Genomic DNA, 23,482 nt, shown 5'->3' on the forward strand with positions numbered 1-23,482 from the left:
TTAATTATTTCCTCCTCCTAATTCATCTTCATATTGTTTTCTAAAACAATCTCCGACTGGAAAAAAATCCCAACATCTTTGTTGATACATGTTCCAAACGTAAGTTTCTTGACCCGTGTATTCCGTATCCGGTTTGTTTATAAGATGCATCAAAAAAAACCTAAAATAAATAAATAAATAAATAATAATAATAATGATGATGATGATGATTTTTATTTTATTAGGATCACGCATAAAAGTAATTTTTTTTTTTTTTTTTTTATTACATGTAATTGGCCAAATTATGTTCTTGAGCAACGTGAGTATCAAATCCGTGAGGTACTTTGTCGAAATAATCTTTTCCTATACCGCAAATAAAACAATTTGATTCCATGTCTTCTTTAACACTTTCCAATTGATCTCTCAATTCTCCGAATGCGTCAATGATCAAACCTAAATTTATTTAAACAAAATTATTTTTTGAATTTATTACTCGTTTTTGTTTGTTCGTTTCGCAACAGACACGCTCACGCACGCACGCACGCACTTACGCACCTTGAATGATGGCCAACAATATAACGATGACGAAAAAGAAAAATGTTATGTCGAATAATATACGATAAACTTCATATTCGTCTCCGTCGGGGGGTTCAATTTCATCACCGATTCCACCCCCAGCTCTCACACCTTTGTACAAGTGAAATACGAAACACTGGAAAATTAAACAAAAGTTAATTGATGATGATGATGATGATGATTGAATGAATGAATGTGTTAAAAGTGGTACCGTTAACATGTTATGACATTTTTTATCAACTTCGTCGTCTTCTTCTTGTACGTAAAATTTTCTAAAAAAGTTAAAAGCGATGACCGTGTATATATAGACGATGATTGTTAATAACATGACCGTTAATATAAGCTGGAAAAAAATTTAAATTAATAATTTTATATTTGAGACAAAAGAAATTTTGTTTGTTTTTTTTTATAATAACCTGTTTTCCGTTGTGTGTGACAGATTGTAAAATTGTTCTTAACGTTTTAAAACCCACGGCAACGTCTAACAAATGAGCGGCAAAGAAAAAATTATTGAAATTTCCAAAAACGGAAAAAACAAAATACCAAAGACTGTATAGGAAAGCATGATCGGTTATCGTGACTCCAGCTTTCCAAACTTGATACCTCCAATCGATGTTCATGACGCTGAAATTACATTTTCATTATTATTATTATCATTATTATTAAATTTTGTTTGTTAAATATTTTTATTTACAAGTGTATGATTCCAGAGCCGGTTTTCCCATTTTCTTGTGCGCTAAACGACGTTCTTTCCATTCCTAATAAATTACTGATCGAATCGAAATCGTAAGTTTCGCTGTATTTCTGTCTGACTTTTTTCTTAACAAATTTATCCCAATAGTTGACCGGAAACGACCTGAAATTAATAATATTTTTATTAGTAAATAAAGGGTTTCCTCAAGTGGTGTGTGTGCGTGTGCGTGCATACTTGGCCGATATAACAAGTTTATCCCAATGAGATTTGATATCATCATCTTCCGGTTGTTCGGCGATGTACAAACCGTCAAATTCTAAACGTCTAGCAATTTCTTTTTCTCTTTTAAATATAGCCAAAGGTACTTTTAAGTGGTAGTAAGCAATGAGCATGGCTAGAGATACGAGAGAATGTAACATGGCCATCAATCGTAAAACGTGAGCCATGTAAAAATAATCTTCGCTCACGTGTACCTGAATTAAAAAAAAAAAAAAAATCATTTAATTTTATGTTTTGTTTCCTGTTCCTGTTGTAAATCGAATGCCTTACAATTTCAATGTCTTCCCCTTCATCCTCTCCACTTTCGTTACCCCCTTCTTCACTACCAAAATTATCACCTTTCTCGCCGCTGAAAACATCATTTAAAGAACTTGCCGCTTCGTTTGATGATTTGCTATCATTTTCTCCTTCCACGTTCGTCACCTATCATCATCAAAAATTTTTCGTTTTTATTTATTTATTTTTAATTAATTATTTATTAAATAAAATCGTTTAATTTTCTTAGTACTTTGTAAAGCAGAAGAATAAAATTAATACAAAATGCCAATACTAAAGCAACATATTTGAGATTATAAAAATTTCGCGCCAAAAAACTGACAGCTCTATGACCATAGGCATTAAAATCAATTTGCGATACGGCAGCAGGTTCACCAACGGTAGCATTTTGTTTTGCTTCTGATTCGACAGCGGCCATCACTGCTTGCTGTTGTGATTGTGCTTCTGCCGTGAGAACGGCTTCTTTTTTCGCTATATCTCCTCTGAAAAAAATTTATTTTTTTTATATATTATTAATTTTTATCGTTACTTATAAATTTTTATGATGTTTCTCAATTTTCGTTACCCTAAAAGATCTTGTAAAGTTAATTGTTCTTCTTTAGGCGAGTCTTGTCCTTCTTCCGTTGTATTTTCATCATTTTCTTCCCCTGTCGAAGGAGACGTTGATGATAAATTATCCGACTTATTATTATCATCTTTATGAGATATTGCGAGCGACCCGGTTTCTTCTCCTGTTAATGAAGGTACTCCCAGTGGTTTCAAAGGACCAAAATCTTCTTTTTCTTCGACTACTTCCTCCGTTGCTTCTTCTTTAGGACCTCTCATCAAATTCATTATCATACCAAGAAAATATCTAAATAATATAAAAAATATTGAAAATGACGAATAATAATAATAATAATTAAAAAATAAACTTTATTCGCATTCAAATGCATTTCTCACTTTATAACACTTGCAAATCCGTAACCGCTATAATAAAATATGTAAAAGAAAAATTTTAAAAAACATTTTATTTGTTCCAGCGGAGGTTTTTGCTGGAAATCCGAAATGTTACGTTTGATGTTCGAAGGGGAGAAAAATTGAAAAGCGTTGCTTATTCCACTTTTAACATATACAATGCTTCTTTTTACTGGATCTTTGGCCAATCTGGAAGAGAAAATAAAAATTGTCATATTGAATATTTTTTAACTTGGGGTAATTAATAATTTTTTTTTCTTACCGTTCTTCTTCATCATCTGCAACATATCGATAAGCTGCTTCTCTAGCTTTTCCGCTTCCGCTCGAATCTTCAACATCCATAAGAGCACTTGCATGGGTCATTTCGAAAATTGCATCTTCGCAAAAATTAACAAAAGCTTCAAGTTTTTCTTTATCTCCTCCTTCGGTGACAATCGAATAAAAGAAAGCTCTTTTTGATTCCTTAAAATTACATAAAATTGTTGTTTATTAATTCATTGAAAATTTAATAATAATAATAATAATAATAATAATAATAAGGAAAATTTACTTTAATTTGCGGTTTTTCCCATTGTTCGATATTTGATTCTTGAATTTCGAAATAAACCCTTTCGATACGTTTACTTCCTCCTAAAATTTCAATTCTTCCCAAAAAGGGTTCGAAATAACTTAAAACACTTCCGGCCGTTTCTAAAAATCTTGCCAATCTCGGTTCATTAGGCATGTGTTCAGATAAATTCGTCAACATGACGGCTAAATTAAATCCATTTTCTTTTGCAGGTTCGTAAAATTTTTCAGTAAATGTTACGTAATCAATTTTTCCATCGTGATTTGTTTCGCAACACATAAGCATAAATTCTATTTCCTCTCTGCCAAAAAAAAAAAGAAAAAATTAAAATAATTTTTTTTTTATAAAATGTGATCGTCTTCGATGTAGGTTCTTGGAAAAAAAAGAAAAAACTTACGGAGCATAACTTTTTTGCTGTTCCATTTTTTCTTTAAAATCTTTAGGTGTAATCCAACCATCGTTGTTATAATCGATTTCTTTAAACGATGGAGTTTCCGTTAAAACTTTTAGTTTAAGAAACATGTCGAAATATTTAAGAATGAGTTCAACGTTGGATGCAGATTCAACTAATGTATCCACCATTTGTTTTCCGATTGTACCATTAACGACATTACCTAAAGTTAAAAAACAGAATAAGAGAAAAGTCGAAATTTATAAAAAAAAAAAAAAAATGACATTACCTTCGAGCATTGATAACATCATTGTTATCATGTCTTTTTGAAGATTTAATAATTCTTTAAGTAAATCAACTTGACTGGAATGCTTTGATAATTTTTCTTGCATGTGAGAAAATAAAAAGAAAAAACCTCCGACTGCATCCCACAACCTGAAAAAATCAAAGTGGGAGGAGTCTCATTTTGTGGGAAGGGATACACACGAGGGATACCCAAAAACCAAAATTAAGAAAATTTTAAATGTACCTAGAATGAGCGAGTGCTTGTTGATTTTGCGTACATGGACCTTGAATGACTTCTGATAAAGTGTTAAAAACTTGACTCGCCACTCCGATAGCTTTAAAAAAATTTGCTTTTCCCGCGGGATCAATTAATTCTTTACTCGAATAATGCCAATAAAAATCCATTATGGATTCTTGAAGGCGAAGAAGGTAATCAACCGTGCAAATAACAACGTTTACAGTCGTCGTGTTACCCGCTTGAGTTCTTAAATAATTTTGCCATTCTAAAAGAAAATAACAAATTAAAAATTTTTAAACAAAAAATAAATTTTGAGGTTTTTTGAAATACGAAAATTTTTACCCAAATTGTGTCCTTCGCATGTCAATTGAATAAATCTAAAAAGTGCGCAAATAAAATCCGCATCGTGCATATTTTTTTCTCCAGCAGCTCCTTCTGAACCGACTCCCAATCCTTCAGCTTTTGTATTTCTTTCAAATGCATCCAAATCTAATACGCTGCAAGAATTCATGAGTCCCGCAATCGATGTGAAAAATCCGACATCTTTTTTTTCTTTTAAATGATTTAACATTCCCTAAAAAATCAATAAAATGTATGAAGAAAGAATGATGTTGGTACATTCATTTTGTTTTTCCCCCTATCACTAATTTTACCATTTGAATTTCAATGTTTCCTCCTCTTAGAATAGATATACCGAGTTGAAGAGTTTTCATAACCATATCGCTGGGAATTCCTTTACAAGCCGAAATGTGAAGAAGAATCATTTCTGCAACACCCCTATTGGCTAAACGAGCTTGATGAAACAATAATTTTTGCTTTTCCATTTCTTGTTCCTGAACAAATCACGTGGTAGCGTTAAAGAAAAACATTCAAAATTAAAAATTGCCTTTTAAAAAGAAAAACAAATAATAGTAATAATATTCACATGAATGGAAGAACCTCCTCCTTCTTCTTCTTCATCTCCTCCCTCTTCCTCTTCTTCACCGCAAGATCTAATAATAATAATAATAATAATAACTCTATTCATTATCACTTATGGTTAATTTAAAAAAAAAAAAAACTAACTTTGATGCAATATCTGCGTAAGACATATACAATGGATCTTCCTGTAGGGCTCCGCTTCGTTCCGTCATAGCTCCCCGACAAAATGTCGTAACCAATTGAGTTAGAGGATCCGGTTTTGCTTCATCTTCATTTTTATCATTTTTTTTAAGTTCGGCATCTTCAAACGATTGCTGTAATCCAATGCAAAAGCAAAAAGGTTCGAGTAAATTCATTTAAAACACGTAAAAAAAAAAAAAAAAAAAAAATTTCTTTTTTTACCGTTAAATCTTCAATCATAACTTCTTGACCTGTATTTTCATCTTGCAACCATTGTTCGAAATATGTTTTAACAAAAATATTAATCGATCTATGCCTGTCAGGAAAAAAAAAAAAATTAAATTAGCCTTTAAAATTTATTAACGTGACGTCATAATTTTATTAATAATATAAAAAACAAACAAACAAACAAACAAACTAACCTGATTTATTATATCTTTGACTATCTCTCGACCTTCTTCTGTTATTAATTAAAAAATGAAAACATAAAATGATGTTAAATAATTTAAACTCAGGTACAAGTTTTAATTGTAGAAAACTAAAAAAAATATTCATGCTTGTTAAAAAGAAAAACAAAATACAAACTCTTCAACAAACTCGATTGAAAACAAACAAATAATAATAATAATAATAATAATACCTGGGGAGAGAATGTAGAGAAGCTTGTCGAAAACATGAAAGTACGGCTCGTTTTCTTTGAGTTGATACAACAGATCGGTAAACGGCTTTTCCCTGCTGTTGCGGATGATCTATCTGAATTTTCCAATAAAAAAACATAATTAGCTTCTTTTTTTTTTATTTTTTTGTAAGTTCTTTTATACAATTTGAAATTTACCATATGAAGACCGTACAAAACTTTTGCCATTGCAACAATTCTACATACAAGTTCTTCAATTTGTTTATCTTTATCTTTTACTTCGACCGCAACTTCTTTTTTACTTCCTAATTTTGAATACAGGTAATGCTGCCAAGACATTTCGTCAGCGGGATCAATTTTATCTGGTAATGTTAATTGAGTTTTTGCAAAATCTGATATTTCGTTTTCGGGTAGTTTCTAGCGAGAAAAACAAAAGTACGTGCATTAAGTAAAAAAAATAATTATATTTTGCACACGTCGACAAGATGAAGAATACCTTTAAGTATCTATCTTTGCAATGTTGTACCAATTCTTGTTCTCTTCCGGCAAATAAGTTAAGTCCAACGGGTAATAATCTTTTCAAACAAGCCACCATTAAACTAGCTTGTATTTCTTTATCTTTGTCTCTCTTCTTTTCCCGATGCTTCTTTTTCTTTTTTTTATTACCCGACGATGGTGTACCACTCTCTGATGATACTGCTGTCCTCCTCGTTGCCGTTGGCATTATGAGTATCATATTATCGATTTCGTTTGCCGCAATAAAATTTTGTTCTTCTTTTAAAAAGTACTATCGACAAAAAAAAAAAAAAATTACAATAAACGAATTTTGAAGGGTAATGAGGGGGGGGGGGAGGAAGGGGAAATTTATATTTACCTGAGATTTAGACCACATGTTAAAAATTTCAGCCACGTGTTTATAAAGATCTTCTGCTTCGCTTATGTTATTTCTTAACCAATGATTTCTTTGCAAATCTACGTATTTTATCAAAAGAGGGTAAAATGCGTAAATATCTCGAACTAAAAGTTGCCAATCTTCTTGAATTTGAGCTTCCACCTAATAATAATAATAATAATAATAATTAATTTACTTTAGACTAAACAAAATGGCGTCTCGTCATTAAACCTTTTTTATTTTTATTTGGAAAATGTAATTTAATCACCTGCGAAGTGTCATCGCTCGAAGATTTTATAAAACCACGTAAAGATTCTTCTTTATGAAACATATTTTCTGTTCTCTTTCTCACTCTTTCGGCCAAAGGCAAAAATGGATCCTTAAGAAGTTCTTCCGATGAATTAATTATTATTTGTTGAGTGTAAGTTGCTATTCTCGTCATCCAAGGCGCGTTTTCGTTTCCGATATTTTTTTTTATTAAATTTAATACGCTTTTTAATAATTGATTCATGTGTTCTGCTGTTATCATGGTGACATGATTCCTACGAGTAAAAAATAAAAATTTTTTTTTGTTACTCGGTTTTAAAAACCAATAATTATTTGCTTTTAAATAAATTTCTTACCCTCCTTGTGGATTAACGTTATCTGGTCCTTGACTCCACCAAAAGGGAAGATAAGAACATAAAAGTGGAAGGACGACATCAATTATATGAGGAGAATCCGTGTGCGTTTTATCAGATTCGACAAAAGCATCCACATCCGACAAAATGGCTTCTAAAGATGGCATACTTTGCTCCATTCTAGCCATTACATCTGCGTTACGCAAAATTTAAAATTTGATTAATTATGCAAAATTATAAAAAAAAATATGTATTCGTAAGTAATTAATGAATTACCCTGGGCTTCTAACGAATGATCGGCTATACGATTAAGCAATGAATATTGATTATGTTTATTTAAATGAGGTTCCAAAAACGCAACCGGAAATGTTGAAGAAAAAGCTCCCAAACAATTTCCCAATGCCGGTCTGTGTCGATCGATTTCCGTTTTTAAATATTTCCTTTAAAGAAAAAACCCGCGAAAATGTATTTTTTTATTCAAAATAAATAAAAATTTTTGTTTTTTTTTATTACCTATCACCGTGAAGGGTACCATCGATTCCCAACGTGTATAAACTTCCTAATATCTTATATGCGGCCACTTGAATTTCATCAACTGAAAAAAAAAAAATTTTTTTGGCATGTTAGTACAAAACTTTTTCATTTTCCACTAAAAATTTTAATTTCTCATTGCTTTTTTATTACTTACGTAATAAATCACTACCGTATTCACAACTGGCTAAATGATCAAACATGGATGTCAGAACAGGTAAAACAACCGAATAGACGTATGTCAAAGAAGTGCAAGTTTTCAAATGAGTCCCTCTCAAATGACTATATTTTCCCTATTTAACAAAAATAACGTTAAAAATCTTTAGATAAAATCCAAAAAAAAAAAAAAATTTTATTAGTAATTAATCGTACCTCGTGAAGATTTAAAATTGTGTGACTCAAATCATCAGCGGTATTATTAAAAAATGTCAACATGGACGTACGAATAAATTCGGGACAATTTTTAACCAAAGATCTGAAATTTAAATTTAAATTTAAATTTAAATGATTTCTTTTTTTTTTTTAACGGAAAAATTTAAAATAAGATAAAAAAAATTACTTTGCATCAACTCCTTTAACTAATACTTGAAGACATCTGACAGTTATTCGAACATCCGATCCAAACGAAGTTAAACGAATTCTTAACAGGTTAGCCAACTTACAGAATAAACTAGAAAATGAAAAATTGTTAGGAAAAAAATTTATAATTTGGAATCATTTTAATTTAATTTTTTAAAATACACACAGACCTCGCAACCATTTCTTTTTCTTTGAGTGAAGCAGCACCGACATTATTCGAAGCTGTCGCCACAGCAATGAAATAATTTTTATGAGTATTAAAATATTTTTCGATCAAAGGCAAAACAACTTTTGAAAAAAATTTTATATCCCTCGAACACGTTTTAAAACTCGTTCTTCGGCTAAAAGTTGACGAAGGTTTTAATAGTTTCATGTTAATGGCTGCTTTGTCGGTGTATTGTATTAATTTTTCCAAAAGACTGTATGCGAAACGATTTTCAACGGACGACAGCGCTGCAGCTTGTTCCGTTTCTCCTCCTTTGTACGGTCTATGAAGTTTGTAACCTTGGTACTGAAGATATTTTAAAAATTCTTGCGACCTTTCACGATCTTTTCTCTTTTCCTTATCGGTCAAAAGGTCATAGGGAACCAATTGTGGATGTACGACACCACCGCAAGCCGTAAGTTCTTCTTTTTTTTTCTTTGCCCAAATATCATGAGCGTTTTCAGCAAGTCTTTCTGCCATATTTTGCATTTCTTTATTCAACGTTAAATTAGTCATATCAACCGGATGCGGATGATAATTAAATGGCGTTGATGATTCCGCCTATTGGAAAACGAAAATTTTGATTTTATTTTTTGCAAAATGTTTGTTTTTTTTACATTAATTTTCCGGAATGCTTACAGATGTGGGTTTTGACTGTCGACGCATTGAAGCTCTATGGCTTGATGGTATATCAACTTCAGTATGTTCAACATTCCAACCGATCGCCAATAAAGCCTTGAGAGATTCCCTAACGGGTTCTTTGTATCTTTCTTTTTCCTAAACAAAAAAAAATTCATAATCGATAATAAAAAAAAAATGGTGCAAATAATAATTAAAAAACAAGACTACTTACGTAATCATTAAGCATACTATAAGGTTTCAATCTCGGATGAGTTTTGTTTGTGTCAGACCACGTTTCTCCATACGTCCATCCATTTTCAAGTTTTCTACTAGCCCAAGCATCATGATAATGTTCAGAAAATTTTTGAACAATTGAATTCAGATCTGTGTTTAATACAATGCTGAAATGAAAAAAAAATGTTAAGTTAAAATTTAAATGTTATTTTTTAAATAAAGAGTGTTTTTAATGAATACCTTGCAGTGTTTATAGGCTGAGGAGTGTAAGAGCCACGTTCTCCAGCTCCTCCTCGTTCGTAAATTTCGTCATCAAATGTTTTCGAAAGTGTATAATCTGGAGGCAGAGCACAACCAATTGCAGCCAAACAGGGTAAAGCTTTACCAAATAAATCTGGATCATAATCCTAAAACGAATAAATTATTATTAGCGATGCACATATAGTAAATCTCCGTTTAAAATAGATGATTACCATTTTGGATAACGAATCAAATATGTTACTGAACAAAACCATTGTGAGTCGTTTTTCTTCATCGCTTGACGCCCCATACAAACTTTGTTGGCCGCTACTCGATCCGTAGTATTTAGCACAACGATCGTAATGAAGAGTTAAAAGCTAAAATTAAACAATGAAAAAATAATTTTTTTTTTTTTTTTCTCAAATTTAAAATGATTTTTTTAAAATTGTAATAAATAAATGAAAATTTACTCTTAAAGCGACGGTCGTATATTCTGATAAATTAGAAACATCAACGGTTAATTTTCTTAAAAGTTTTAAAAGCATGCTCGGTTGCATTTGACTAAAAAAAAAGAAAAAAAAAATTGATAAAAAATTTATAATTTAATAGGGATTTATTAGTAAAATTAAATAATGTCAATGCCTTGTCAATGCCACCAAAAAATCTGAAACAGATTCTCTTTGTCCCTTTGTCAACATTCTATTTTTTGATAAGCGATAAACCGTGTGAAGAGTTGCATCTAAAAGACTCGCATAATTATCTGCTTCACTGTAAAATTTTGCATGTTTTATCAAAAGTGGTAAAACAGAATTTCCCATATATCGATTCATTGCCAAAGCCATTTCCGATTCAGATCCATCACTCTGTAACAACAAAAAAAAAAATAATAATAATAATAAGTATTGGAATTTCTAAAAAAATTCATTCAATATTAAAAAAAAAAAAAAAATTACTCTGTCAAGCATAGTTGCACATCTTAAATCTGGTAAAAATGCATCTTCTAAAAGTCTGAAAAATAATTCTTGCGTTTCGATTCCGTAGACTCGTTCTAAAAACATAACTATACTTTGCTTATGACCGGGAATTAGACCTGAGGGCATGTCACTTTTGGCTCTTTCTTCCCCGGCTGCTGGTTGTTGGAGAGTAAATCGCAATGCTAAAACCCCTTGAAGGTCTTCCAGCGGAACTAAAGATCGAAGAATGGCCCGAGCTCTGATGGATTCATTTTTATTCTAAAATTAAAAATGAAAAATTTATCTTTCTTATATTATTTTTATGGCATAGTTTAAAAAATGCCTACCAAAGCGATAACGGTTGAATCTGGTGCACATCTACCCAATAAATCTACTAAAGTACAATAAAATGCAAGTATTGCAGCTCCAGTATCAATGTAATCTTCATCTTCATCACTTTCGGGTAAGGGATGTTGAAAATCTGACATTGCCATCGTACCTTCAGCTTCATCCATTAATTTTCGTCGATCCGATATTTTTTCAGACATCTTTTTAAAAAAATAATAATTTAATAAATAATGTATGTTTTTCCTCTCCCCTCCCCAAAAAAAAAAGTATAAAATTTAAATTATTAATATTCGCCTGACCAACCTGATTAGCATCCACTATTGCACGTAAAAGACCTTCTCCTTCTCCTCTTAACGCTGGTCCGAGACATTCTGGACGACGAATTAATAGCCGAATAACCAAATTTGCATTTTCTTCCACGCTTTCCCCTGACACACAAAATAAATTTTAATTTAAAAATGTTTTAACCATTCACCAAATTATATTCAACGTAAAAAAAAAAAATTTATTTACCATTTACCCAAACGCAAAATCTAAGAAAATCTAAATATCTTTCTCCTTCAACAGGATCCCAACCCAAATCTGGATAACCTTTTTCAACTAAATCCGAATTTGATTGTAGTCCACACCGAGATAAATAAACAGCAATTTTTTCTAAATAATGTTCTCTGGACAGAAGGAAAAAGAAAACATCAGAAAAAGTTTTTAAAAATATTTTTTATGAATCATATATTTAACTTACCTAAGAGCAAGAGCTAATTCTGTATTTTCCATAACAGAAGAGTATGCAACATCTAACGGAGTGCTACCTCTCAAAGATGGACGGGAAAGTAAAATATTACTGTTTTCTAATAAGAAAGCTAAATGATCAAACATTGCTTTTTGATTTTGCCTTGATGTTCTACAGAAATAGCAGAGAAAACGACAGCATGCAACGACCATTTCATGAGATGTGTCCTGAAATGTGTCAATTTTCAGAAAATTATTTTTCGTACCATAAAAAAAAAAAACAAACATAATTCTATAAATTTAAATGCATTTAATACTTTTTCTTTTGGCACAGCTTCTCCTTGATCGGTCGTTTGAGGCGTATCTGATTGAGTTTGTGCTCTACGACCCAAAGTGTTCATCATGACGGCCATAACGTTTTCGTGAATACGTAAAACTCTAATCAAATCCGGGTGTTGGAAAAACGTGTGATTATTTACTAATTTCCTAAACGAAATCAAAATTTAAAATGAGTAAGGATTTCATTTCATGAAAGTTTTTTTAAAGATTATTACCATAATCTTTCTCTTAGTAATCCTTCTTCCTCTTGTGACATTTGTACGGGTAGCAATGAACGTATTTGACTTAATCCGACCCACATAAGAGCAGCATCGTCGCGAGTTTTCGCATTCGTCACGTATGTTTTTCCCAAAGCCTTTATCAATTCGCCAACGCTATCATATTGACGAACCAAAAGACTAAACATTTCTCTAACCAGTTTAGATGTTTCTATTTGAGATTCTTCGGCCCATCGCACAATGGTCGATATAAGAACCTTTCGAAAAATTGCCTCTGGAGATTTTTTTTGTGGTTCTTCTGAAGGTTCAGGAGTTTCTTCCAATTCTTTAACGGCATGTATTAGGCTATAAAGTTTCTTCATTGTTGCTAAAAAAATTAAAAACGCACGTAGATATTTTATTTAATTACCGACCCTATATCATACTCAATTAGAAATGAACTCACTGGGTTTATCACTCGTTTCTTCATCCTCACTTTCCAGTGGCTCTTGAAGAGCCGTTAATGAAACTTGGCTCATTAGCTTCGAATGAAAAACGTTTAATTTTTCTCTTAATTCTATTCCACACGGACAATTTTCTACGTCATCATCTTCAAGGTTTTTAAAACCAAGGATGGCGTTCATCTAAAATATTTTTAATTATTTATTTCCGAAAAAAAAAAAAAAAAATACAAATACCTTAAAATAAAAATATTTTTCAAATAACCTGTTCTCTCGGTGGACATCTAAACTCTCGAGTTTTTTTAGCCGCAATGGCAGATGGTAAATCCGATTGTTTTATTTCTGTATATCTTCTGAGTTGATCCTGTTGCAACTCACCAACGAATTCTGCACTGAATGCTATCAAAGATTCGACTCTGTGCCTTAATTGAATGTCGCCAAAATGATGTAAAACGTAACACATTTGAAGTTTGGCTCCTTCCGCCATTTTCATATGTAACAATCCTTTTCTATGTTCATCTTTGCCACCTAAAACACAATTAAATTATAATTAATTTTGAAAAGGGAGGGAGGGGAGGGGGAAAAACGGAACGAATGAGTAATTTATTTATTACTTTTATCAAATGTTTCATCCCAAGTTTCAGGATCCATCATAATCAAAAGCTTTTTTAAATCTTCATCTCGAAGAACTTCAACAAGTAAAAGTCTGTCTACAAGTTTTAATAATGGCCTAAAAAAAAAAGTAAAGAATCGTACACTTATCTATATTTTTTTTATCGATAAAATTAAAAATTTTTTTGATAATAAAAATAAATTACAAAAATAAATTTTCATTGCTTCCCCCGATGGGATCCCGATTATGAACTTGATTAACTTCAACTGCTTCTTCTAAAGCTTGCATAACAAAATCTCTAACGACATTCAAAGGAAAATATGGACTATAAAGTTCTCGAATATTTTCCACTTGTTCTCTATTAAAAAAAAAATGATACCATTAATTTTCGAGACAACTACATTAAATGAATTAATTTTTTGTGAAAAAATAAACTTACGAAGAATCAGTCATTTTCATTTTTGGTCTCACCGATTCCATATTTAGCGAACTTAAACTGTGATACATATCTGAATCTCGATACAATTCTTTTAATTCTTGACTTAACGGAATCACGTATTCATTTTTAGAAACTTCCCTGAAAATCAATAAAAAAATTTATTTTTTACATTTTATTCAAGGAAAAAAAAGAAAAACAAACTTACATTGTAGTCGCATGAGATTCCAAATGTAAAGAAATTAACAAATCGTAAAATCCTCTTCTTAAAGGACCCGACATATAAGCTGATTTAATTGCATATAAAAGTTGTCTTTCATCCACGTGCTGACATAAAATATGAGCTGCTCTATAGTTCGATTGATAGCATAAAGCCGAGTATAGAGTTAACGTGTGAGCGTGGAAGCTAAATTAAACAAAAAAAAAAAAAAACTCTTTTGGATATTCCACTTTATTATAAAACGATTTTCGGAAAATTTCATATACCTTAATAAACGTTCCATTTCGATTAATTCAAGAACATCAATGCATCTATCTTCTTCGGGAATGTGAACGGCGAGCATTGAAATCGGATCTTCGCACAACATACTCCAACCTCTTATATCGGACAATTTAAGAGCATGAACTTGCAATGATTGATTAGGTACTCGCGCCCATTGATTTGGTTTCAGACATTGAACTTTCAACCTTGGAGGAAACTTGAAAAAAAAAAGAATTGTTAGCAACGTATAATTTTACCTTTTTTTTTTCTTTTTTACATACCTGAGGAGTGATGTGACGTTCAGAGTTCATTAAAACCGCAGCTGATAAGGGCAGAGTGGATGAAGTTCGACCCAATTCTACTTGTAAAATTTCTTTACTTGTTGCTTCGACAAAAATTGCTGGGAAAAGTTTTGTTTCGGGTTCCATTTTATATTTGTGACTGGTTTCTTTACCCTCACAGGTATACGTTATAAAACCTGTGGCCGTATCAACAAAACAACCGATAAACATTCCCTGAGAAGCCCCTTTACCAGAGGTATCACTTGATACTTCATTGTATAATTCTGATGCTTTAACCATGTAACAACTTTGACGATCAATTCTAAAATAAAAAAAACGTTTTAAAATTTTTTTTGTTGTAAGAATTTCGCGTGACCGAAAAAACTTAATTAAAAATTACCTTTCTTTTACATTATTAAAATCGTCAATTTTAGTTATTGAAGCTTTTCTCACTTTGGTTTGATTGAATTCATTACTGAAATAATGATATTGCGTTGTTACCCATCCGACGTAAACATGGGAGGGATCCTGTCCCGGAAATATTCTGACTCCGTAAAAATATTCATTTATAAGTTTTAAACATTCTACGTCGAATGGTTCGTTTCCTACGGAATCGACTCCCGGAGACATTTTGTCTTGTAAATTAACATTTCTATCGCCTGCCATTGAATCTTTACCATCGGCCTAAACAGCAGAAGAAACATTCATTAATGCTTAATATACAAAAAAAATTCAATTAAATAATAAGAAAATTTTATACTTTTGAAATTCGGATTTGTGGAGGTGACAAGTGATCGTAATCGGGAGAACCTGGTTCGGGAGTTCTGTTTTTCCTTTGTCGATCTCCATCTTTTCTTCGCGAAAAAAATCTAATAAAAAAAAAAAAGTCACATTCTTTCATTCCTTTCAACATTTAACTAACACTTTAATAATGAATTTTTATTATTTCGTACCGAAAAGGAGATCTGCCTCTAGTTTTTTTATCCTTTTCTTCATTTTCTAGCTTGTTAATATCTATTTCACTGTTAGATCTGTTGTTTTTTCTAGAACCCATTGTACCTCCGTGATTCCTACCCTCAAACCTTGTCAAAGAACCTTTTCTAGAAGGTTTCGGGGAATGACCTTGATTTTGAATGTCTGGTCTGTTTAAGAGCATTTCATCAGCTTCAACGGCATCTTCTGAATATCCTCTTGCAAGGCCTTTAATATCATTGATAGAAAAACCAGATTTCATTATTTGTTCGATGTGAGCAGGTGTGGGATGTTCAGACTCGGTTAGTAAACGCCTTTGCCTAGATTTTATTTCCTGCCATCTTTTGTTTTTTTCTTCTTCACTAAAAATCAACAGATAAAAAATGTAATAAATTTAAGTAAATAAATAAATTTTTACTGAAGCACAAAGTTCTCACTCAATCAAAGTAGACTGACAAATAACTGGTAGTGAAAGACGTAAAAATTCCCAATTTGCTTTTTCCATTGTTTCAAACATATTATGACTGATTTTAAGACAAGGAGGAGAGTCAGATCCCGCCGGTATTCTGAGGACATCAATCATTGAATCTGAACTTTCGTCTGTATTTTCAAATATCGGTTGATCTTTTGTGTACCAATAAGTTACTGGACGATTCATATTCCTAATAAAAAAAAAAAATTTCATCATAAATAATTAATTGAGAAAGTTTAAGTAAGTTTAGTTTTTAATAACTAACACGCAAAATGGTTCATAGCCTTCTTGTAATCCGCAATTTGAAAAGTATTGCAAAGTGTTGACGTCTTGACCAAAAGTCAATCGAGCTTTTTGACCGATACCAAGCGTGCAAGCAGGTATAAAAGAATCTCCCTGCACTTCGGCAAATGTAGTTTCTCCTCCTAAAGCATCCATTAAAAGCTCACCGTTAAGAGAAAAACCTAAAAAAAAAAAAACCAGGTATGAATATATAAGCTGATTAAAACTGTTTTAAAATTAATATTTTTTTATTATTAACTTATGGTTCTGTCTAGTAAATCTAAAAACACTCCAACTACGTCTCCTATTTTCCATTGCTTTCCAAAAGACTCTCCGGATCCGCAAAAAACTTTTTCTTCCTTAAAAGGAAACATAAATAAATTTCACTTATATATTATTATTAAAATTAAAATGAGTTTTGCATTATATAAAAGTATTTACGTTAAAGCCATCAAAAGCCCAAGTGTACTCGTCGCTTCCTAATTTGTTTCCAGGTGGACAATCAGCTCTCGCCCAACCAACTCTCATGGGACCAGACGATAAAATTTCAAATTCAAAATACCATTTTCCATTACTGACAGCGTAATTTTTTTCAACTCGATATGTTCTAAAATCTTGTTCTCTACTTTTATTAGCCTCAGCCAGCAATGCTTTAAATATTAAAATTTTTTTAAGTTATATTTTTAATAAAGCTAACGTTTATCAAACGAAAAAAAAAAAAAAATCCAACCTTCCTGTTGTTCTCCTGTTGGCGGATCTAAATTATATCCGTACACAAGAAGTGTGCGAACCGTTTCGCTAGCCGTATCTCGATTGGCTTTTTTAATTGCATCATCAACTTTAATGTATGGAACTAAATGCGGGCTTCTTAATAAATCAGGATCCTGAAAAGAAATTCGAGCTTTAATTATAAATTTTTACAACTAAATCATAAGAACTAAATTAAATTTCCTAAATAATGGATACCTCGTTTAAACCGTACGTCCAACCTTGTTGAATTCTTTCTTTAGCCCACAAATTGTGAGTATTTTCGGCTAAATGATCAACTAATTCTTCCATTTTTATGCTTAATGCTACGGCACTTAAATCCAAAGGAGCAGGTTTATATCCGTTCGGTTGTAAAAATGTTTCGTTTGGAAGCCGTATCTGTTTAATACGAGAAGGAGGTTTATCCATGGTTATGTAATAACCCAATGCCAAAATGGTCCTAAATTTTAAAGTTATAAAAAATTATAATTTTCAAATTATATAATTTGTGTAATCAAGTTCTCAATTTTATATACTTTAATGTTTGTATGGCTAGCTGAGAATCATATCTTTTTTCAGCGGGTGGTAATTTTTCAAATTGTGTCAAACATGGATGAATTTTTCTTACGTCATCTCTTATTTCTCCAAATATCCAACCTGCTTCTATTTTATTCATTGCCCACATTTCGTGAATATTTTCCGCAAGTTTATCCCGAATATTTTCAATGTAACTTGGAAGTGTTATCTTAAAAATAAAATTTTCAAGGTTTTTATTGCCGGAAAAAAAAAAAAATATAAGTAACAAATATAAAGTATAAAATTTTACCGTTGATGTATCGACTGGATTAGGTACGAATGCCGTATCTCCTTCGACTAACCAAGGACCGGCTAGTACATTTTTATTTAAATTTCCAAAATAAAAACATGGATCAATAGATAAGACTTGTTGTGGCATCAAACATTCAATGAGGGGAGAAAATTCTTCAGGTGGAATATATTTTAATTTACCATGATCTCCGCCAAGCAAAAACCGGCAACTAAAAGGAAAAAATTTAATTATTCAATTTTTTTTTATAATTGTACTAATATTCAATAAATAATTTGTAAAATTTTACCTTAGTTTAGATGAACAGCTGATTACCGGAAAAAACATACCATCCAAATTAAAATCTTTAAAAGTTGCATTAATTTGAACGCCGTTCATTGTAAAAGTTATTATTGGAACATTCAAATCAAGAGCCACTCCAATAATATCTCCTTTTTTTATATATGGTTCAGTTGCCTCAGGCACTACCTCTGTTTTTCTTCCTCCGGTCCATAAATTGGCACCGTCGAAACCATAAGAATATAAATCATCTCCTACTCCATTTCCTCCCCATTTTTCTCCTCCTCCAGGATAGGGAACGTATCTAAAACATAATAATTTTTTTTCTACAAGTTTAAATTCGATTTTTAATAAATTGTCACACGCAAAAAACAACATACCCCGACGTGTTAGCCCACCCTATTCTCAAATGTGGTTTTAAATGAGTTGTTTGTTCAATGTGATCTAATGTTACTTCAAAATACCATTTTTGATAAACTGCCGAATTTTCAACGCGACCAACGAATATATTGGGTCTGACACTAATAATAAAATTAAATATAATTATTAATCAATGTCACAAAAATTATAACTTGATCATTTATAAGCACATTGGATTGTTCAATGTTTGAAGTTATGTTTAATTTTAATTTTACAAAGGTGAATATTATTTAATAATAATTAATTAATATATAAATTAAATTATTAGAAGAAGAAGAAGATGATGATGCCTGTGCCAAATGAACTTATTTATTTTACCTGGCAACATGATCGACCAGTTGCGTTTGTAGTAAAAGATTCTTTCCGGGTAATAAAAAATCACAAATGTTGTTTTGAGAACTTCGTACAGCTACACCGTTTCCCACGCACAGAGAACATAAAACGTCTAATACTTTTGGATCTCTACCATGTTTTTCCAGCAAAGAAATAATAACTTTAATATGTTCATCCTAAAAAAAAGTAAATCGTTGTATAAATTCACGCAATATGATAAAATTTTATTTTAACGGATGCTATGGATTTAAATTATATTTTGTACCTTCATCATATTTAAAGCTTCGGGTGAATCAATTAGAACACAATGAAGTACGTCCAACATTCCGGTACCTTCACCAGATGCCTGTGATCCTAATCTACTAAAAAGCCAATTTAAACGATTCGTGTTGGCAAATTCCTTACAATTGGTATGATTTCCTTTAATTATGGCAGCTAATGAAATGAATTTTAAATAATTATTAAAATAAATAGGCTCCTCAATAATAATTTATGAAACTTTTTAATTGTAAATTAAATAATGATTTTACCCAAAAGTTGATATAAATAACTGGAAATGGCTTCCCAATTTTGCCCGATTTCTCCAGGTAAAGCAACTAAAAATCCTTGTCCGGTAATTATATTTATTTTATCAATGGCTTCAAGAATTAAATTTAAAATTCCTTCTTCTTGAAATAAATCTTGTCGATTTCTCAAAGCTTTTAACTTGTTTTGTTTTTCTTCATGCTCTAAAAAGTGTGATAACATAATTCATTTAATTATTACGTCTAAATTTTAACACGAAATTAAATTCGAAGTAAAAAAAAATAAATAATAATTTAACTTGCCCATTTCTTCTTCGGGTTGTTCAAAATAATTAATTAAATCTTCCAAGCACATAACGATTTCGGTTAAATTAACGGTTGCAAAAAATGATGATGTTCTTCTTGTTGCTTGTATATTTTCAAGACTCCTGTCAAATGATTATTCAAAATAAAAGTAAAAAATAAAAAAATAATTCGTAACAAAAATTTTCAATGGAAAAAAACCACTGACTTGATAGATCCTGTAAAGAGAGAACTGCATTTTCTTATAACTCTTGCAGTTCTAGATTCTTCTTCTTGTGATCTACTAAAATCCAAACCATCGTCCATTTTTCCTTCTTCATGTAAAATAGCTTGTTTTTCTTCAACTTTTCCAACACCTTTTTTCTTTGTTTCAAAAGATTTATAAGATACCCAAAGTCCCGTTTCTGAATGTTGCATTATAACTGTGCTGTCACCGTATTTGATTATAGGTGCTCCGATCACTTCAAGATCTTTGTCTTCTAAAACTACTTTTTGATCATCTTTTTCCTGACGCAAACAAAAAGTGGAAAGAGACGTCGTGGCTTCTTCTCTATTTACTAAATAAAGTTCGTTGTTTTCATTGACTCCCAAATAGCGACCTGTCGTTATGTGTCGAATCCTCATGGGATGGTACCAATTAATAAATCCTCCAGACCATTTGGTCCTTGCCAATTCCAAACGCCAAAGCGATCTTGCTTGACTCATAACACTACCACCTTCGTAGACCACCATACTGAAAAAAAATTACGGGAATAGTAATTATCAATCCAATAAGTTAAATAATTTTAAAAATGATAAGTTATATTACTTTTGCCCAGGTTCTTCGCTCCACGTGGATGGAATCGTAAGACATTCATCACCCCCGTGAAAAAATCTTAAAACATCTCCTCCGAAAACATAACCGACATATTTCATTCTGCTCACACCTGTACCATACGGTTGTACGGACCAATGGGTCACATGAAATGATGCGTTAACAATCGACAAATCGTTTTCTTTGGTCGTGTGCTAAAAACAAAATCTTATGTAGTCATCAATACTGAACAAAATGAATATTTTGACGTTGAGAACAATTGCTAAAAAAATTTACCAAATATCTTTCGGTAGCAACAGAAACTAATATTAAATCGTCACCGACACGAACTTTTTCACCCTCGGATCTTTGCTTAGAAGCCGGATGAACTGTCCACCAGCAAGCTTCTCCAAGAGAATGATCTTGCAAACCAACATCAAAAGATAATTTATCTTGTGAAGAACAAGTTGACAGACAAGCCAAATACTAAAAATATATCCATGTTTTTTTTTATGGTAAAAATTAATAAGATCATTAAAAAATTATGTACATATTTATTTTATTATTTCTTACCATGTCACTATTTTGATGTCTCAAAAGAATAGCATTACCATAAAGCAAGGTACGGTGGCCTGAACCTGTTCCTTTTCCCTAAAATTTTCACATAAATTATTTTAAAATAAATATTTATCAAATTGAAAACATAAAATCAATCAATGACTGATCATCTATCTAAAATAATACGTTTATTATTATTATTCTTTAACGTTTATTTATTATTTCATCGTATTAAATTATTATAAGTTAATAATTTAAATAATTATTAATTCTTTGATGATATTGATTGATATTGATTGTGAAAATACAAAATATAAATTTGACTAAAATACATAAAAAATAAAACCCAAAAAAAATTTTTAGATGAGATACAAAATGAATGTGAATTTTGTTATCATTATTATTATTAATAATACATTTAAATAAAACGACGACTAAACTACTTTATGGAAAATGAGTTTACCTCGAGTTTAATAATACTATGATGATGATGATGATGATGATTAATAATTAAATTTGAATTGAATTAGTTATTACAATTTTTTTTTTTTTAAAATAATATAAATTTAAAAAAAAATATATAGAGAAAATAAAATACATATTTATTTAAACACAAAAAAAAAATTCAATAAACGTTTATTTAAACATAACTAACATATTTCGAAAAAACTTTCATTTATTATTATTATTATTATTATTACAAATAATCTACTTTTACATACATAAGCAAATAATAATAACAAAAAATAAAAAATAAAAGACGTACAATAATTATTTATTACTTACAACTCTTTCGCCATTCTGAAAGAAACAAAATTTTTTTAAACAAAAAAAAAAAAAAAAAATCCACACTTAATTATTATTATTATCATATATACCTTAACATTTATTAATTAGCTATTAATATTGTATTTTTTTTTTTTAATAAATAAATAAAATAATAATAACTAATTCATTCTAGCGGGGAAAAAATATTAATTTCTAAAATTATAATTAATAATATGAAAATATGATTTATTTATATAGATTATTAATAATAATAATAATAATAATAATAATAATAATAATAATAATAATAATAAAACTCACGGATTCTGATCCGGCTGCTGTGACCAATTCTTGTAAAGCTCTAACGGATAAAGCTTGTTCAATAACAAAAACACATTGAGATAAATCAGGTGGAATATTCTAGAATCCGAAAACAAAAAAATGCATGTATATATATGTTTTTTATAGGATTTTCTTTCAAAAAAAAAGAAAAATGTCGGAGTTATCTTACTTTATCAGCAATATTTTCCAAAAAACAATGTCTGTTACCAAATCCTTCAGCAGCAAGACAAACTCTTTCACCTGTGGCTGTACAAGAAAGACAAACCATATCTTCCTGCCAAAAAAAAAAAAAAAAAAATTATGTATTATTAATTCATGTAATTATGGATTAACAATTAAGTAAATAAATTTATTTAATTTTTTTTTTTTTGGGGAGGAGAGGGGAGAAATATAAATTTTCAAAAGTTTGTTAATTAAATCAGTCTAGAAAAAAAAAACTTAAGGTCAGTTTTTATTTAAAAAAAAAGAAATCTAAAAATAAATTTTTAAAATCAAGCCAAAGACCTGGGGAAAAAAATATTACTTAAATTTTTTAACTTAATTTTTAATACATTAAATTTTATGTACTTTTATTTACTACTATTTCTACTCTTTTATTTATTATACATAAAATTATTTTACATTATTAATTTTTATTTATATATATATAATAATTTCTTTTTTAAATAAATCTTTTATATATTGCTAACATGATATCTAAGTAAAATTTATAATAATAATTTTAAGGTATAAATTTGTGGGGAGGAAGAGGAGGGAGGGGGAGTAGGAAAACTTATTATCAATAAATTTAAAAAATAATAACTTAATATATGTAATAAAAAAAAATTACCGTTCGTAAAAATGAAACATCATCTTGTTCAGATCCCCCTTCCGCCTCCGCCATTTTTTTTTTCAAAAAAAAAAAAATTTGTGGAGTTTAACGATTATTTCTTTTTATTATTATTATTTTTATTTATTTATTTTTTATTTTTTACATCATGTTCGATAATTAATTAATTATTAACTGACACACAACGGATTAAACTCGTTAAAAAATCGTTTTCGGTAAAAAAAAAAAATTAAATTAAATAAAAAAATTTGCCCATTTTAAAATCAAAAAATAAACTGCGAAATTTTTTCTTG

General features: G+C 30.3%; 1 protein-coding gene across 1 annotated transcript; it reads right to left on the bottom strand.

Annotated features, from left to right (window-relative positions):
- Nucleotides 1-23,243, bottom strand: Phum_PHUM135890 (Ryanodine receptor, putative; the record flags this gene model as incomplete). The annotated part of the gene is made up of 78 exons (XM_002424502.1): nucleotides 1-160; nucleotides 267-432; nucleotides 535-691; nucleotides 767-898; nucleotides 972-1,179; nucleotides 1,250-1,411; nucleotides 1,484-1,722; nucleotides 1,799-1,951; nucleotides 2,037-2,286; nucleotides 2,370-2,657; nucleotides 2,747-2,950; nucleotides 3,024-3,223; nucleotides 3,312-3,630; nucleotides 3,727-3,943; nucleotides 4,010-4,155; nucleotides 4,250-4,508; nucleotides 4,586-4,817; nucleotides 4,897-5,076; nucleotides 5,169-5,235; nucleotides 5,309-5,478; nucleotides 5,567-5,660; nucleotides 5,985-6,097; nucleotides 6,180-6,398; nucleotides 6,478-6,768; nucleotides 6,856-7,035; nucleotides 7,142-7,415; nucleotides 7,497-7,686; nucleotides 7,770-7,933; nucleotides 8,007-8,088; nucleotides 8,182-8,317; nucleotides 8,397-8,499; nucleotides 8,584-8,694; nucleotides 8,774-9,369; nucleotides 9,448-9,585; nucleotides 9,662-9,830; nucleotides 9,904-10,070; nucleotides 10,137-10,280; nucleotides 10,374-10,464; nucleotides 10,546-10,766; nucleotides 10,857-11,135; nucleotides 11,204-11,404; nucleotides 11,508-11,632; nucleotides 11,718-11,872; nucleotides 11,947-12,161; nucleotides 12,251-12,419; nucleotides 12,488-12,857; nucleotides 12,936-13,113; nucleotides 13,196-13,458; nucleotides 13,545-13,660; nucleotides 13,749-13,901; nucleotides 13,983-14,120; nucleotides 14,188-14,385; nucleotides 14,466-14,677; nucleotides 14,742-15,063; nucleotides 15,142-15,425; nucleotides 15,502-15,610; nucleotides 15,695-16,075; nucleotides 16,151-16,375; nucleotides 16,451-16,649; nucleotides 16,727-16,826; nucleotides 16,909-17,117; nucleotides 17,198-17,351; nucleotides 17,434-17,674; nucleotides 17,751-17,959; nucleotides 18,041-18,251; nucleotides 18,330-18,623; nucleotides 18,700-18,840; nucleotides 19,058-19,248; nucleotides 19,338-19,507; nucleotides 19,603-19,800; nucleotides 19,900-20,024; nucleotides 20,108-20,632; nucleotides 20,708-20,907; nucleotides 20,990-21,178; nucleotides 21,266-21,343; nucleotides 22,340-22,438; nucleotides 22,530-22,634; nucleotides 23,190-23,243. 78 exons carry the CDS (start codon nucleotides 23,241-23,243, stop codon nucleotides 1-3), a joined length of 15,177 nt encoding a protein of 5,058 aa, XP_002424547.1.
- Nucleotides 23,244-23,482: the final 239 nt, after the last annotated feature.

Source organism: Pediculus humanus, genomic scaffold, assembly GCF_000006295.1.
Source record: "Pediculus humanus corporis 1103172107481 genomic scaffold, whole genome shotgun sequence".
Taxonomy (NCBI): Eukaryota; Metazoa; Arthropoda; class Insecta; order Psocodea; family Pediculidae; genus Pediculus; species Pediculus humanus.